A 16,714-nucleotide genomic window follows, 5' to 3' on the forward strand; every position below is an offset into this window, starting at 1 on the left:
CTTTTTCGGTCAGTTCTTAACTGGTTAACGCATTATTCCGCATTCCGAGGTACAGCATATTACGAGAGAAGTATTCCGCTGCCGGGACAGTCGCAAAGCTTCTACCTGAATCTGGCTAACCAACCATTTAGCCAAAGCGGCTCCGCAGTCCAGCGGTAAATCCTTATGCAACATTCCGTATTGCGATAACAGTAGATCACTGCCTTGGTTAAACCCTCGCTTAACGGTCGATTCCAAATTTAATTTTGCAAGCGCAGTACAAACTTATCTTGCCACAGTTAACTTAATAACTGCGCTTGTGCAGTTATATCTATTTGAGCTAGTACAGTCCCTGTGTGTAAAGCCTTTAGCAAGTATCGTCATGTAAGTACAAACTGAGTACTAAAAAAACGAGATTCATGACAAAAACACTTCTTCAATGCTATCCGGCTCGGGTATTGTACCCATAACACATATCGCGTTTTCTCGTTGCATTTGGATAGGTAACCGCTGTCTGATATATCTCCCCCCTTTCTGGCCTGTGGCAGTGGCGATACCGTTTCTAACCTTTTACACTAGCTGCTTAGTCCCGTCGCTCCATGGGCCATAAATTTCGAACGCTGCAGCGGTGAAAATATACGGTGCGGTCAATGTACGAAGCTGCGAGTCTGTCGACGCACGTCACATCCACTGCTAGCGGTTTTCCAGGCTCCCACGGTACAAGTGTGATCACGTGATTCACATCCGGCCTCTTGTTATCTTTCACGAGTAGACCTTTCGAATCCATTCTTGCTGGGAAACCGGAACTATTGAAGAAAAATTCAGCACTTGTTACTTAATATGACGTATCGCTTTAGCCCGCATTGCGCTGGTTCTGTGACGTACAGCGATGTCAGACCATTAGAAGGCGGATCCATGCTGTTGGGAGTAGTCGTCCCGCTGGTCCTTACCGGCAGTTTGTTCGCGCGTGAGCCAATAAAGTAGTTAACGATACGCATGGTGTTTAAAGCAATAAAGAAGATTTGAACATTCCCGAAAACCGGGCACCATACGAAACCATCAAGGGAAGGTCTGGCGCGCTTCGCAACAAATGAGACCTAATTAATACAGCAAACATGACCGTTGAGTGCAACTGCAGTAGGAAGTGGCAGTATAGCAAGCACGAAGAGGTGCGCCATTAGTTTAATAGTTTAATAGTTTCATCTCGGTAGCAGGTAACCCATTAACCTTTCATGTACAGATATAATAAGCACTAAATACCAATACCTGACGCAAATGCCAAATCATGCGATAATTCATTTACGCAATACGGATTATTCTTGTAACAAAATATTGTTGTTTCATGTACTTTGTGTAGAAGTGTTGAACGATTTCCTTACCCATCGACGCGGAAAACAATAACGATTAAACCGTCTTCGGGTACTGCAAACATGAAGAACTTGCAGTATTTTGTAAAGCTTTTTGCGTCGGGAACTAATTAGCGACTTCATTGGCGGAACTACAGACCACATTTACACCAAAATCTAGCCAACCGAATACATAGTTCTTCGGGAGCGAGTGAACTAAGCAAAATACTATGTCCAGTCTTATGAATGCTGTGTTCGTCCTTGTATGGGTTCTGCAGGTTTTACTTTTCCGTCAAATTACGTTTTATTTTTTCAGGCAAAGGTGAATGAAAGGTTTGGATGCAAACTGCATAGAATTGGTCCGCCATATACATTTACTTATGCTACAGTGCGGTGACTTAATAAAATAAAATTATGGGAGCTTTTCCATTTATTTCCATAAGAGAGACCCGTACTTATCATTGAACGGTTTACATGATGTAAACACTATTACATTTATTTTGTCATGTTTACATGTCGGCATGATGTGAGGCTCTAACCGGTTTACGTTTTTGTAGATCTGCATTAGGAATAATTCCGTTATCGAGTAAAGTATTTTCGGTTTACCATTTCCCTAAACTTCATTAATAAATTTATTGCACCCTTTGGAATATGTGAATAGATAATCTGTGATAGAGCATTCAAAGGCACACCGTAAGGCGTTCCCCTAACAGCAAAGAAGCAATACTAACAAACCATAAATCACAAAAAATTGCCGGTTGTATCTCTGTAAGCACTACCCGATAGTTCGAGATCATAGCTTTCAATGTCTTGTAAAGTCTACTGCATTTTCTTCGCGCTGACGACCTCTCAGAAAACGAACAATTAGGGCACGCAAATTCCCTATGCTAAGCAGAAACAGTATTGGATCACACAGACTCTGCAGCGGTGACAGATAAAACTGCACCGCTCTTAAGGTGCCAAAGCGGCTAGCGCCATTAGCGACAGTTTTCAATAAGGAAAAGTAGATCGTACTAGGTATCCAACATACGGACGTGCTGACGGTGTACAGTGTCAGCAGAACAAACGCTCGAGGTGAAGCATGTCGGTGTCTTGTTTCCATCCCATTATTCCTTCCCGCGATGGCACGGTTTCGGTGCTTCAACCGCTTCCATAAAAGCACAGGATAGGTCACCTGAATCAATAACTTCGGCACGCCAAAAATCCAGACCGACGCAAAGAGGTACCACGCCGGTTGTGTATCCGTATTGGTCCAGCACGTGTTCGGCTTCCGATAATACACGTCGTCCATAATCACTCCTGGCAGTTGGACAGTATGGATGTAGAGTATCATGATGGTGCACACCCACCATGTTAGTTTCGCCGTATGATGCAGGCGGTACGACAGCGGCCAGAAAAGAGCCCAAGCGCGATTAACGGTGATCAGTACGTGGCAGTGGACGGTTATCGGTACTATTACGTTCTGATTGTACATCAGCAATGTACAGAGCCAGTTATGCAGAGGCCAGAAGCCGTTTAGAGGGGTGGTCAAGACCGGTATGGTGGAGATGACCAGGAAAATAATATTGCTCAGAAGCAGAATAAAGATGTAGATGGTAATCGGAGCCCGGAGACTTTTGGTTTTCAGGAGAAGCACCACAACGATACAATTGAAAATTATTGAAGCGACCGATGTGCTGAAAAGGAATACCGATCCGCTGTCTGTGTTCGTAGTGGTCGTCCTGTTATCGCTCGGTGGTAATGTTGCCGCGCTTGACATGTTAAGGATTTTAACGCTGTAGTTAACGGCAGACATGGTGTGTACAAAATTGTTCTTTAATTTCAGCCCAATCAAGATGCGTCGAACAATGCTTCGAACTGGAGTGCTATAGCTTATAGAAGATATAAGAACATCGAAAGGTCTGACTTACTTTCCAATGAAATGAGGAGTAATTACAGAGCAAACATGCCCGTGGACTGCGGCTATAGTTGACGTACGAAGCGCTAGTGTAATTGTGCTGAATAATTAGAAGGGAGTCGCTGAGCGCGCACTTCACTTGTAATATAGTTTTGATATGATCTAATTATATGTTAACATGATATTCTATATTTACATGTTTTCACCGGTGCAGTCGAATAGCCCGGTCAGTCGAATTGTGGAGCGGTAAAGACGAAGATCAAGCTGAAACCAGAGATGTATGTAATTACGCGTAACGTTTCGGTCTGGCTGTCAGCTTTCAACTGGCTAAAAATTTCTAAGCATTTTAATTGGTGTATATCTGCGCAAACGTATTGATCTGTGCGCTAGCTGTTGCTGAATAAAAATGTAAATAATATCGACTAATTGCAACCGGCAAAAAAAGACGTCCATTTGTTGTTGTCCATGTGCGAGAAACATTTCTGAGATTTTTTTAGCCATTACAACGTCTTTATCGTAGTAGAATTATCAAGGAACTGCAAGTCCGATGCCACCTCCAGCAAACGTTTTACAAATAGCAAAACAGTCCTCCTTTCGCTCCTGTTGACGACCCAACGTCGCAGGTCGTAAACAAACAGGTAAAACTCAAGTAGAAACACCATCCAGGTAAAAAAGGCATTTTATACCTTCTGGTCACAGTGAAAGATGCCCTGTCAAATAGCTGGGAAATGTTCGAGATGCGAAGTCATTTCATTATAGGCTGGAATGTCTACCGTCTGTATTATACCTTTGGTTTAGTTAAAATTACTGAGAATGTATTTGCATGTTCCTTTTCAGGCTCTTCTTATATGTATTTGCGTGTTCCTCGTATTAGACATGATTCCATCTTGCGCCATCTTATTCGGCACATTTTTTCGCTTACAAGCGCACACTAGAAATGGCGCCGGAAAGTCTTGCGAACCAGCATCACTTTACGAATGCCAAATGTCGGCAGACTCTTGTTAGGGACTCCAGTGTAAGCTTATCCAGTTATCCTTGTTTTATGGTGCATCCACTTGTTTCAGTAGTAGTATTTGTACGTTACTCCAGCCGTATACTGTATTATTTGTATAACACTTTGGTGACCTTTGCAAAACTGTTCATAATGCACGTTGCAAAGCCATCGCGAGTGGATGGAAAGATGTTCCCGAGAACATAAAACAGATTTTGTACGCCAGATTAGCTGTAATTTGCAGTCCCTTTGGAATTAAAGATTATGCTACAGTTTTTATTATGCTACAGTTGTAATTCATCGACATGGTAAACATAATGTTGTATTATTACCTTGCTATCCATGATAATATAACTTTAATAGCGAAGCGAAGCGTTTCGCATAGGTTTTTATTCGCCTACAAACTATGTACAGTATCTTAAAATTAATGTTATCCGCCCTTAATTACAGAGTACCTGCCTGCCTACAGTGCCTAGTGTACCTATGGTGGATTATTTGCTAAAAGTTCGATATATCTATTTAACATATACTCGTATTAGTAAAATGCTTTGTCAAAGAACAAAGGCAGTACCAGTTATTTCTAAATGAGAGCATCCCTTTTCCGGTGTACTCAACGGGTTTGTACTTTTTTAAGCTGTGCGTAGAAAATACACTGTTGCACATTGGAGGTGGGTGTGTGCCCTTTGCTGTGAGAGTTTGTCCGCTTCCAACCGATTCCTGTATCTCCACAGACAAATTGGGTGTATTCGTCATAAACGGACTGCTGATCGCTTTTTTTGTTGGATATATGCACGGATTAACGCCAATAACCAGCGACGGGATCGTTACACGCACGAAAGCCCACGGACGCTCCGCCCCTAAGCGCTTGGCAAGTAATTCAAAGCCCAAATGAATGGCCACGAGTGAGCGAGCGTGTATCACATGCCCATAGTCTCCCTGTGTTTCCATTGCCACGCTCCTGTTTACACAGTCATCTCGCCGCGCCTGGTCGCGCACTGTGTGAGGGAAAGTAAATTTCTTATGGAGAGGTTTTTAAGTTGATGCCACATCCTTTGTCCAAGGGCTTAAGTTAACTGGTGCGCCACTCACGGTCTCTGGTTGCAGCGTGCGGCGGTGCATTATTCCCGGGGCCGGCGAATTGGCCCCATCCGGATCTGCAGACAAAACCCGGGTCTTTTTTGTCCGGTCCGCACCCTACAAACTTAAACAGCCCAACAGGATGCGGCCAAACAGGGAAGCAGATGACGCTGCTTCCGGTTGTTGCGCAGTCAAACGCTGCACGCAGCGATCGATGATCAGTCAAAGTTGTGCGTTGTACAGCAAGCTACACCTGCCTAATTTCTTGTACACTTTAAATATACCCACAACAACATGCACTCAATTTGTTCGCCACACCCATCGCAATAAAATCCCCCGACCACACACACGCGTGTGTGCATGTGTGGGCCATGCCGCAGTCATCAGTCCAAGGAGAGTAGTTTCCATTCAATTTAATTTTTACTGTTGCCGGCCTCACAGGAACATTTGATCCCGCGTGAGTGGCTGGCAGTTGTGTGTGTGTATATGTTGTGGTCCAATCTAGCTTCTGGATTATGACTGCCATCCAGCTGCAGCAGTCAATGTGCGCGCTCTCTCCTTTCCCTTCTTATTCCTCTCTCGCGGTTGTGGGATCATGAGTAACTCTTCTGCCTATCTGGTGCGGGAGAGATGAGAAGGAAATTAATAGCACATCACTCCTGCTTGTCATATCCAACTCTGCTCCATATCACTCTATCCCCGGCCCGAACGCCGGTCCTGTGAACGCATGCCGTTCACTTTGCCACATACACACATACTCATACACAGTCGTCGCGCTGCTCTCCTCCATTCCACCGGAAACCGTTATGAACGGGTCAGAGGCCTGCCGAGTTTTTCTTGCACATTGGGCGCTGATCTTATCGCAGCGTGAAATATGCCCCATTATTCAGCTGCTCAAGCGTCCACCCACCTTGCCGATCAAGCACGCCGGCGCTCGGTAAACGCCGGAATCTGATTTTTCCCAGGAGTCAGACACTGTGGGAAGATTTTTCCGCACCATGCAATAGTTGTGTTTTCTTGCTGGAATATTATCCCGGTTGAATGAATGATCCAGCGCCTTATCGAGGACGTTGGTGGTGTCTTGTGGAAACCGATGCGATCTGATGCTCATGCCGGGTACGGAGCCGCAGCTGCCTGCTCAAGCGGTTGTCGTGATTAAGGCACCAACGGCTGCTGCGGCCGGTTATGCGCCATGGTGGCCTGCACTGAACGGCGTATGGCCGTCAGCAGTCACGTACTGAACGCGGCCTCCATCATCTGCCTGGCAACCTCCATGCTCACCAATCACTGGCTGCTGACCGAGGAGCGCATCCCCGAAGAGTCGGCCACGCCGCATTTTATGCTGACAAAGGCCGGGACGTTCGTGCAGAGCAATACGACGTACTGGAATCGGACCACGTTCTCCGGCATGTTCGCGTTCTGTACGCGCAATGGTAGGTCTGTAATATTGGTAGTTCTTCCATTTGCTTCGAGTAGATCGCAGCGCTGTCGTTCTTCGAAAAAAACTCAGCGTTTACAGGATTTTTAAACATCAATGCTCCGAACTTATGAAATTCGATATTCTTTTCGTTTGTACACTGTACATAGTCATTCCAGCATTTGAACTTCGTGATTTGGGTAGATTGAAGCTAAATTGTGAGCAACTGAGTAAGCCATATAATTTATTTTTGCCAAATGATTTTTATAATAATTATTTGTGTCAATTGGTGCAGTTTTCGTCCGTTTCGCACATCCCTTTAAATAATGCTTTTCGTATGGTTACAGATATATCATGACAGTCAAGTGTATTATGACGCGTGCACTTACGCGTAAATCAATTTGAGCATTTTTTAAACTTTGTTTCGGCGAATTACGAATGTCAAGTGTTCCAATTAAATGGCGCGGCATCGCGTGTCTGCCCGTAATAAATATCCAGCTGACGATTGCACTCCATAATTTATTGGCATGTACACAAACTCTTCGATTTCTACTGTTTGTCTATAATATATACCAACGATTGTTGGGATACATTGATTGTTTATCTTTGGGGCTGCGCGGATGCTCGGGGACGAGAGTGGGAGAAGCGGTACCGGGCAGGGGGAGCGATTGTGTCTATCTCGCATGCATTATTTGAAGAAGTTAACCCAATTTGTCTAGCTAGCAGTTGGCAAGTGCGTATAGGGATAAAACGGGATGCAGCGTACACACACACACACGACGCCACACAGCGTCGCAATGTGCCGGTCGGACAGTTGAAAAATCAATCGATCATCAAAGCAGCAGCATGTGGTGCACATGTTCCCCCCGGTTCGGGCGTGCTGTGTAATGGCCAGTGTAACCGTCGATACGCGAACGGGTTTTTTAATTTCCAGTTGCTCTGATCGCGCCTGTAACACCCGGCATCCTCCCATCGATCAATGGGACGCCATAGACGGTTAGATTATACAATACCGTATATACAGTGATATATGCACTCTCCCGGCATTCGAATCGCAGCATTGTCCACGCGGGAATAAATAGACCAACGTCGCACCCCCCAACAATGTCGATGGCCCGGCCACTTGAGTTAGCTGCACGCGGCCGAAAAAAAGGTTTCTATGTTGGAGAGCGGTTTCTGTTGGTCTCGGTTAAATGCGAAGAAGCAGCTGTGCATTATCAGGGTGTTATGAAATCCAAACAAAGCCGGTGGAAGGCGTTGACGCACAGCTTTTTTCGTAAAAATATTTTTGCGGTTTGCAAAATAGATTCTTGTCTTTCTAAATATAACCCAAAACATTAAATTCTGAATTCTGATTGTACTATGATTGTGCATAAGTATATATTACTTTTTTGCCGTATACGTAGTACCATCTTTGATGAAGCGTTAGCGTCGAAAATCACGACATACTACGTAATCAGAAAAAGCTAACATTCCAAAAAGCAAACCCAAGCAGTTTTAAATCTTCATACAGCCTTGAATTAAGCGTAAAATTAAAATAAATAGAAATAAAAGGTTTACGCTATTTAGAAGTAGCGTGTAATGTGCGGTATTGCGATTCAGCACATTATGCTTTTAATTTGTGCACATACTTTTTTAGCCCTACTTCACTGTGGTCTCTCTTAATTTATTCGTTAGTATTACTATCAGTTAAGCCACTGCAAACTCCAGGAGAAACTTGTGAGATGAATAGTCTTTTGTTGAAATGTTTCCCTGCGTTCAAATTTTACTTTTATTTTTGTTGATAATATCTTTATAGTTTATCCCCCATCAAATCTTCGCATTATTGCGCTTTTTGTTACGCCTTCTAATGTAAGAAATGAATGCAATGTTCTGACATGCAGTGTATACGAATAATTCCGGCTTTGGTCTGGCTACAACTCGTAATCCTTACAGTCGTCATTAAACAAGTAATAGATTTCCAATTATTTTCCCACCCAATCTGACTGGAGGGAAAAATTCGTTAGAGCGGCAAAATGTATTATGTAGACCAGGGCTGGCTGTTCAGGGGCACTAGTGGCCCGCGGCGTGCATCGTGGTCGCCACGCATCCACCACCAAATGTCCCTAGACTCCGCACTGCGTAACCGCACTGTAAATTGCACATCAAAACCTCATTTCCCAGTAGACGTTCCCGCTCGTTCACGCGACCACCGCCACCACCATAATACGGAGACCGTGAGCTGGAGAGATTGTGTAATCGATTACCTAACCACCCACCACTCATCATTAGGCCAACTCGCGCCATTTTTTTCATGTAACACATGGACCAATTGCCAGTGCCTTGGTATGAACATTGGGGAATTTGTTTAGGAGAAAAAGCCGGTTCGGGTTTATTAGTGCACTTGCTGTAGCATCATTAGCATTATCACATCACTTTGTCTGATGGTGCCTGGTTGTTGTTATATTGGCTGTGCTGCTCTGCGCAGTCAAGGATATGGGCTGCAATTTAATCATCCGCAGCTTGATTTCCGCAGGATATCGTGGGTACTTGTGGCGCTGTGTGGGGCTGCTGTACGCTGGGACGGCTCCAATTGGCATGTGACAGTGTGCTAAACAGACCATTTCTCATGTTGCTATATTGCTCTGTCTGTTCCTTCTGCAGTCTATCCCTCCTTACCGGAGCAGCCGGCTGACTGCTTCTGGATCGACCACCACATTCCCGATCATACGCGCCTGGTGGATGCCCGCAATGCCACGACGTGTGTTATTTGTAAGTGTCTGGATAATTCCGCAGACCAGTTATTTTTCTATCAGAAATTGTCTATTCCCTGAATTATTTAATTTCGCGCGGCTCACGTTGCTGATTTCGCCGGGCATTAGGAATACTGCAGAACAAAATATGTACCAATCGGAGATCAGTAGAAACGGTATCGTTAATTTTGAAACCAGAAGGCACTAATCAGTTACAGTATTTTAACGATACATACCTACTAAATATAAAAATTTGACACTTTTAACGTATTATTTCTTACTAACGCTCGTATTACTTGTGAATAAAAGTTCAACGAACGCGGAAAAATTAAACGTATGGGCTCAAGACCGAGCCGTTTAAGTCTACTGTAGCCGTCCATTAATATATATATAGTAGCATACTTTCACTTTAATGCCGACGCTAAATGCCAATGCACTACGTTGAAGCCACAATTTCCCCAGGCAAAGTCTGCGTTCTTTTTTTGCCACAGAAGTTACGCAGTTTTTTATTATGCAGTAACTAGTAAGTAATTTCTTCGTTCGAATTATATAATTTTACTTGCAGCACTCTTAGCAGGTTTTTATTGCAATTACAAGTACTGCAGTGACTAATGCTGTACTGTATAATACGCGGCTGGTACGTTAAATTGTAGTTTACTCCATGAGCAGACGACCATGTGCTCTTCGAGTCTTTTGAAAACTATTATAATTATTACTTCACTGATCAGGTTAGTTTACTGTTTAATCGCAGGTAAAAAGAATCAAAAAACGTTGCTGACTGCTGTTCAGCGCGCATTGTAACGCTATAGGTATTCGTTTAGTAATGCGAGCTGGGGGAATTATTAATAAATAAACAGAGCCTACGCGCGTTTACCGCGGCAAGCGAATCACTGTTAATCTTAGTAAATTTGGCGTTGAACTGGTTAAAACTCAGAATCTCATGGTAGAAAATTCGTAAATAACATCGGTGTAAACCCTGCCACAGGAAAACGCAGATCGTAAAATTATCCAAGCCAAAATATCCAAATCAAACTATTGGCAATGAATCATTACCAATAGTCCGATTGGCGATAATTTGCACATCATTACCAATGATGTCGTGAATTGTTAATTTACTGCAGTGGAAAGGTATCTAGTTGGTTTTAAAACACGAAAAGATTGCCAACGGTCAGTAACAATACCCAAAAATTGCCCATGGTCAGTAACATCATTGCCAATAGTTTTTGGAGTTTTGGAGTTTTTTCATTTTTATTATTCATTTGTTGAAAGAATAAATCAACATATTAGAATAATGCGAATAAGCAAGCTGTTAACATGTTTAAATTTTATTGATAACAGTAAATGGTTTTGGTAAGCAGCATGCCGTTACGCGAGGGCGAAAAATTCGTTTAATATCGTCTGCGGAAAATGATCAGAACTATAAACCAATTTCTACTCTTCGTAGATGCCACAATTATCTCCATGCCTTCTCTTGTATCGGCGGCCGCCGTGACCTTTATCGGTATGGTGACCAACATGCTCATCCGGGTGCGCAAAATCTGGGTCTTCATCACTGGCATCATCTACATCACCGCCGGTATCTGCACCTTTACCTGCCTCGTTCTCTACATCACCTACGTCGTACAGGAGCTCGAGCACAAACACGACGAGAAATCCGAAGACGGCGAGGACAGCTTCCAGCATTGGTACGGCTACTCCAGTATCCTGGCCATGGTATCGTTCTGCTGCCAGGAGCTGGGCGGCATCAGTCTGGTGTACCTCAGTATCTTCCAGTTCAAAGCGCACTGGGATAAAAAAGAGCGCCAGGAGCAGGGTCGCCAACTGCAGCTCAACAATTACCCGTTTAATCGCAACCCGGACTACCGGTTCCCTGGGCAACCCGCCCGCTCGGCGTGTAATCACGTAGAAGCGCGGGGATGCTATTCCAGTCTGGACCAGATTGAGATGGTTCCTCTATACGAGCAACGGGCGTTTTATAACTCCCGGAATCCTTACGATACCTGCCTGGCGAATTGTTCCCCGAAACTCAGTCGGAAGAGCCTGACCGTGCCTGATCTGGATGTCCGCACGCGGGATGTGTACGTGGGGAATCACGTGGGGTGTTCCTATAATACGCCGTACTGCCCGTCGTACTATCCGCCGGACAAGCGGAAAGCGGCCGGTGGACAGAATCCGCGGTACGCGGCGCCCCCCGCCATGGGCCGGTTGCCGCGACAGGTGACCTTTTCCGATGAGGAACTAGACGCTGTGGAGCCACGGCAACGCTCGTTTGCTGCCGCGCAGTTCAACTTGCCCAACGCGACCTATGCTCAGCCGAGGAGGCATCGGCCCTTACGGACGAGTAGTCTCCGGATGACGCCGGTGTAGAAGTGCTATTTTTCACGTTTTCCCCGGATCCGGGAAATATGATTTATGTTCGTTCATGTTGTACATGTGCTGGAGTGAATGATGAAACCGATTGTCTGCTTATATATTCCGAGTGTGCAATTTTGCTGCAGTCTTCCGTTCGATGTACATACAGATACATTGGTCTGCCTCAAAGGCGGGAATGCCTGCCATGAAGTCAATATTTCTTTCAGTCATGCCATCATGACATTGGTCGGAAATAAACGAGTAACATTTCTTCTTATTTTGTTCTCAAAGAAGATAACTGTCACCTAGGTAGATTATCCAGAATTTAAAAAGAATGAATGACTTGAGTAAGCTGCAATTACGATGGACGTCGTAAACTGTCGCTGTAAACTTAAATTTTTCGCTAATTGGTATTACGGCTCATTTTATTTGTAAAGGATGAAAATACTTTGGAGAATTGTGCCGACAGCAAGAACTCAAGGAGTAACACAAGTATCTGCAGCATTTTTGACAGACGCGACCGGACTAGTAGAGTAAGTTCAATTGAGCTACTAGTTTCTCTGTTCCTGGTGTGAATATTTTCCGTTTTATCCTACGAAGAAAATTTTATGGAGCAGCTGTTCTTGTCAGCCGTCTGGCAAAGATTTGATTATGCCAAGCTGTGGATATCCGGAAAAATACAGCACCGGCACCGGGTAGGCAATATAGTGCTGTTGCCACTTGATCCACAACGGTTGTTTCGCTTCCGTTGTAGAGGACAATGGCGTCGCGTCGCGTGGCGGTGGCGATGCTGTCGTTGTAGGAATCGGTGGTGTTGGGTACGCAGCCCCTGGTTCGAAGCCAAACTGCAGAAACAGCATTACTGTAGCGACAAAGGTCACTAAGTCTAAGCGTTTACTGCTTACCCATTCGTTCAACGGGAATGTCGCATACATCGAATCAGTTAGTGCGGAAAATGCAGCCACTGGGTGAGCGTTACAATACGACTGGACACAATAACAGTCAAAGACCACGTCGGTGCTTCGCCGGCATAGATACGGTAAAGATGTTCCGATATCAGAAAGCGGGATGGGGCCATTAAGACAATCGCGAGTTACTTCGTTTCCTATAAATTAAGGTACAAGAACTGTGCGGGAACTTGTCTTCATTTCCAGCATTACAATTAGCAAATCAGTACAATACGAAGTATACATGTAATATGTATAAGGGATCATTGGTAAGTCTGTCTGGGTCTTTGTCTCATATCATTATGCATACAAGCGGTAGAACCGAAATTCTTTACGCAAAAGCTAGTGTAGTCTGATGCTAGTCGTGTTCCCGTTTTGTAAGCCAGCCAAACAAACGGTTTCGGACAAAGTCGCTTGTCTGCCATTTACTCCGTATTATCTGGATATCAGCCGATATTTTGGTGTAAATCGAAAAGCCCGCAGATCAGACGTACCAGATGCGTTGTAAGTGAGGGCACAAATCGCTGTTTCGCAAAACAGGGCTGCCGATGTCGGCAAACGCAGCAGGTCACCACAGCCCGCAGATGCTGCGCACCGGTAGCAGGTGTTCATGGCGCCGGTCACCCATTCCGTAAATTTTTCAGTGGCGTACCGCCGTGGAATGGTTGTGGTGCTGGTAATCGTTGTGGTTGTGGGCGTGGTAGTAGTCGTCGTTATGGTTGTGGGCGTGGTAGTAGTCGTCGTTGTGGTTGTGGGCGTGGTTGTAGTGGTCGTTGTTGTTGGGGTAGTTGTTGTTGTCGTAGTAGTTGGTGTTGTCGTCGTAGTGGTGGTAGCTGTAGTAGTAGTGGTGGTGGGGGTGGTGGTTGTTGGGACCGGTAGCGGGTCGCCGAAATCGAACTGCAACGGAACTCCTGTATTCAGTACAGTACATCGCCATCTGTTCTAATCGACGAGAGGCTGTCCTCTTGACGTATTTGCTTTGTGACGTACGGAACTTGAGCTGAATTTCGTACAACCCGCAGGTCACTTAAGTGACCATTCATCTGACCACTCAGGTATGTAAGATAATGAATTTTTTCTTTCAGGACGCGTCTTTAATTCGAAGCAGCTCTGGCTGTAACCGCTTCCATGGGCATGGGTAATTTACTCTGTATAATGGCGCCAACCATACTGATTACTTTCATACTCGTACCTTCACTGTGATTGCTCATTGTGTCACACGACCTTATTTAACAAAATGACTCCTTATTAATCCGGAAATAAATGCAACGTTGGGGGAAGAAAATCCGGAAAATTTTTAGTGAAAAGAATCAACTGAGTTTTGAGTATTTTTACCAAGAAACAATGGAAACTAGCAATCGAGAATTCGTTCCGAACAAAAACATGTTCCTGCAATTCGATTAATTATTACGTATTCACTGTAACTATAAGGAACTGACAGTTGCTCAGGCAAGCAATCCCTGTACTTGCTGCCGTCACCCGGCTGGAGTTTTACGTGGTGGCTAAACAAGGTGCTTATATACCGCGCCTGATTTAGCCGTATGTATTGCCGCAACGGCGCAGTGTGACTTGCTGATGCTATGGTAATAGGAAACAGGATGGCAGAGCATGCCGCGAAGCCGACCTTACATACCCATTCATCAAGGTATTTCTGTTTAAATTCCGGTGAGTTAAACTTCTCCTCTAAATAGGAAGCACTGTACATTCCATTGCAGAAATTCATAAGATCACCACGGCAGAAACACTCAATATTCCTCCATGTGGGATCCCATTGGCTGTAGACTCGTTTCTTACAGATAAACCACGTGGTATCGGAAAAGGTCATGGGTGGGCGATGGCGACCGCAAGTGCGCCATTGCAAGCGATAAGGGGAATTCGGACCCGTCGCAAAACCCTTAATCATACAGGCACCGTCATTGCACCACGACATAAAACTGGAACCGACACCATCGATCTTGCTTGTTGTGTTCAAATTGTGCGCGGCTATGTCCTCTTGGCATGCGGCTTTGTCAAAGATACAGTGCAGACACGGATCGGTATAAATGCTCTTTATTGGTGTGGTCGTCTTTTGACATACAACGTTCCACGACGTCAGCAGGGCCACCACAGTTATCCACGCTAACCGCATGATCCGGTAAACATCCTAAACTTAAAAAAAATCCACTCGCCAGTATTGCACGGCTGTTCGTTGCTGTATCTGTGCCTTTCGTAGCAGGAATTTTAATAACGAACCAATAAGATCTAACGAACAAAAACTTTCGTTCAGTTTAGATAATGTAAAGCAGTGAAAAGGCTTGTTGATCGGAACGTTCCACCAATTACAAACATTCAGATTTTGTCCGAAATGGATCAATATGACTGAACAGTCCAGTCCTGGCCATCGTGAGACATCTACCTGCACCTACCTGCACGCCAGTAAGTCTGTGACCGTATCTTTTAAAATGCTGAGAAGATTATGACTGTTTACAGTGTATTGTGTTAATATCGCAATATATTTTGCGCATATAAAGGCGTTATGTTTCGGAATGATGCTGTCGAAAATGTTAGGAAAATATTACAGATCAAGAAAAACAGCTGAACGGTGCAGAAAACTTCAAATGGGACGTTAGCGTTTTACGTGAACATTGTAATCAGTTTGCATGCTACCATGGCAATAGGCCTTGAACTATTTACGCTTATTAACATTGCTCAGATTTGCGGTTACAACGCTTTTACAAACGTGCTTCTTCAAGCAGTACTTATTTATTGTACCAAAGCTAGGTGGAGGACAAAAAGAAAATTTCTTTAAGCACTGAGAACACATGGTCACTGCACTACTTACCAGGGCACATTTTCCGGGTCCAAATTCAGAAAAATCTGATCTTTGGCAGAAACATAGTATACCATCATAGTATATTTAAAAAAATAATTTCAGCTGCTGACACTCAAAGGGCGTGGCCCAACAAAATTAATAAGTATTAGTAAGTAATAGTACATACTATTGCACTGCACTAGTGTAGCACTCTAACAGCTGTTTGTAACACTGTGATAATAATACGTCAGGAAATTTTCATCTTTTGCCGAATGACAGTGTACGACTATAGCACGCTAAAAATATTTAACTTTAATATTTATGACAAGTTTCGGGAGCACACTGCAGACAGTGAGGAAAAGTAAAGTCCAGAATTCAAATACAGTGGCAGTATGTGGTACGTACTGTTGCACTACCGCAAAGAATCGCAGCTGCAAAATGGTTTTTCTACTGTTTCGTCTTAACTTTTGCACATGAAATTTTTCATTAATCATAATGTGGCAAAATACTACGTTTCTGCAAGAGGTGAAACTTTCCTGATCTGCTGTTATTTTATAAAAAGCCTGTGCGGGTATTGCGCTATAGTGCATTGTAATAACATGCAGTATTACTCACTTATTAATTTTGTTTGGCCACGCCCTTTGAGTGTCAGCAGCTGAAATTATTTTTTTAAATATACTATGATGGTATACTATGTTTCTGCCAAAGATCAGATTTTTTGAATTTGGACCCGGAAAATGTGCCCTGGTTAGCGTAAATATTCGAAATTCATGTTGAATTTTAAAGAAACTTCTATACTTATGCAATGATTCCTAATACGGCTGGATAAATGAAAAATTATCCTCTCAGGCTCTCACATATCCGTACAAAGTATACATACTTCGTAAGAGTATCTGCTCACGCTGCTGTGACTGTGTAAAGTCACTTTGTAACAAAACGGGAGCGTGCCCTTGTGGTGATCAAAAATTTTATTGAGTTGGTTATTAGCTAGAATTTTAAACATCACATTCACAAACATTACAAAACAAAGTAAACAGCATTAAGACCATCCGAACGTGGGACGCGACGTAACAGACAAAGCATTTCCCCTCTGTATTTCAATGCTAAGACGCTGGAGCAAAAACTCAAAAGAGCGTCTTTCTCCCGTAGCATCCTTAAGGGAAATGGCCCGGTACATGGTGTCAA

General features: G+C 44.0%; 2 protein-coding genes across 2 annotated transcripts; one reads left to right on the top strand and one right to left on the bottom strand.

Annotated features, from left to right (window-relative positions):
- Positions 1 to 5,697: 5,697 nt before the first annotated feature.
- Positions 5,698 to 12,047, top strand: LOC129584308 (uncharacterized). The gene is made up of 3 exons (XM_055476453.1): positions 5,698 to 6,723; positions 9,351 to 9,458; positions 10,884 to 12,047. The coding sequence occupies exons 1-3, from the start codon at positions 6,483 to 6,485 to the stop codon at positions 11,804 to 11,806; spliced, it is 1,272 nt and encodes a 423-aa protein (XP_055332428.1). The 5' UTR covers positions 5,698 to 6,482; the 3' UTR covers positions 11,807 to 12,047.
- Positions 12,048 to 12,181: 134 nt separating this feature from the next.
- Positions 12,182 to 15,329, bottom strand: LOC129584307 (mucin-2-like). Its single transcript, XM_055476452.1, has 5 exons — positions 15,144 to 15,329; positions 14,372 to 14,979; positions 13,233 to 13,635; positions 12,697 to 12,896; positions 12,182 to 12,636 (listed from the first exon to the last, which is right to left on the bottom strand). Exons 2-5 carry the CDS (start codon positions 14,864 to 14,866, stop codon positions 12,418 to 12,420), a joined length of 1,317 nt encoding a protein of 438 aa, XP_055332427.1. The 5' UTR covers positions 14,867 to 14,979; positions 15,144 to 15,329; the 3' UTR covers positions 12,182 to 12,417.
- Positions 15,330 to 16,714: the final 1,385 nt, after the last annotated feature.

This window comes from Paramacrobiotus metropolitanus, unplaced genomic scaffold, assembly GCF_019649055.1.
Source record: "Paramacrobiotus metropolitanus isolate TYO unplaced genomic scaffold, Prichtersi_v1.0 Parri_scaffold0000013, whole genome shotgun sequence".
Lineage (NCBI taxonomy): Eukaryota > Metazoa > Tardigrada > Eutardigrada > Parachela > Macrobiotidae > Paramacrobiotus > Paramacrobiotus metropolitanus.

What these genes read in the sequence shown, in the direction of transcription:
- LOC129584308 (XM_055476453.1), top strand. Translation starts at nt 6,483, where the DNA reads ATGGTGGCCTGCACTGAACGGCGTATGGCCGTCAGCAGTCACGTACTG. An exon ending in CGCGTTCTGTACGCGCAATG is followed by an intron (nt 6,724 to 9,350) that starts GTAGGTCTGTAA and finishes TTCCTTCTGCAG; the next exon opens with TCTATCCCTCCTTACCGGAG. An exon ending in TGCCACGACGTGTGTTATTT is followed by an intron (nt 9,459 to 10,883) that starts GTAAGTGTCTGG and finishes TACTCTTCGTAG; the next exon opens with ATGCCACAATTATCTCCATG.
- LOC129584307 (XM_055476452.1), bottom strand. Translation starts at nt 14,866, where the DNA reads ATGCGGTTAGCGTGGATAACTGTGGTGGCCCTGCTGACGTCGTGGAAC. An exon ending in CCTCACTTACAACGCATCTG is followed by an intron (nt 12,897 to 13,232) that starts GTACGTCTGATC and finishes CTTAATTTATAG; the next exon opens with GAAACGAAGTAACTCGCGAT. An exon ending in CATTCCCGTTGAACGAATGG is followed by an intron (nt 12,637 to 12,696) that starts GTAAGCAGTAAA and finishes CTGTTTCTGCAG; the next exon opens with TTTGGCTTCGAACCAGGGGC.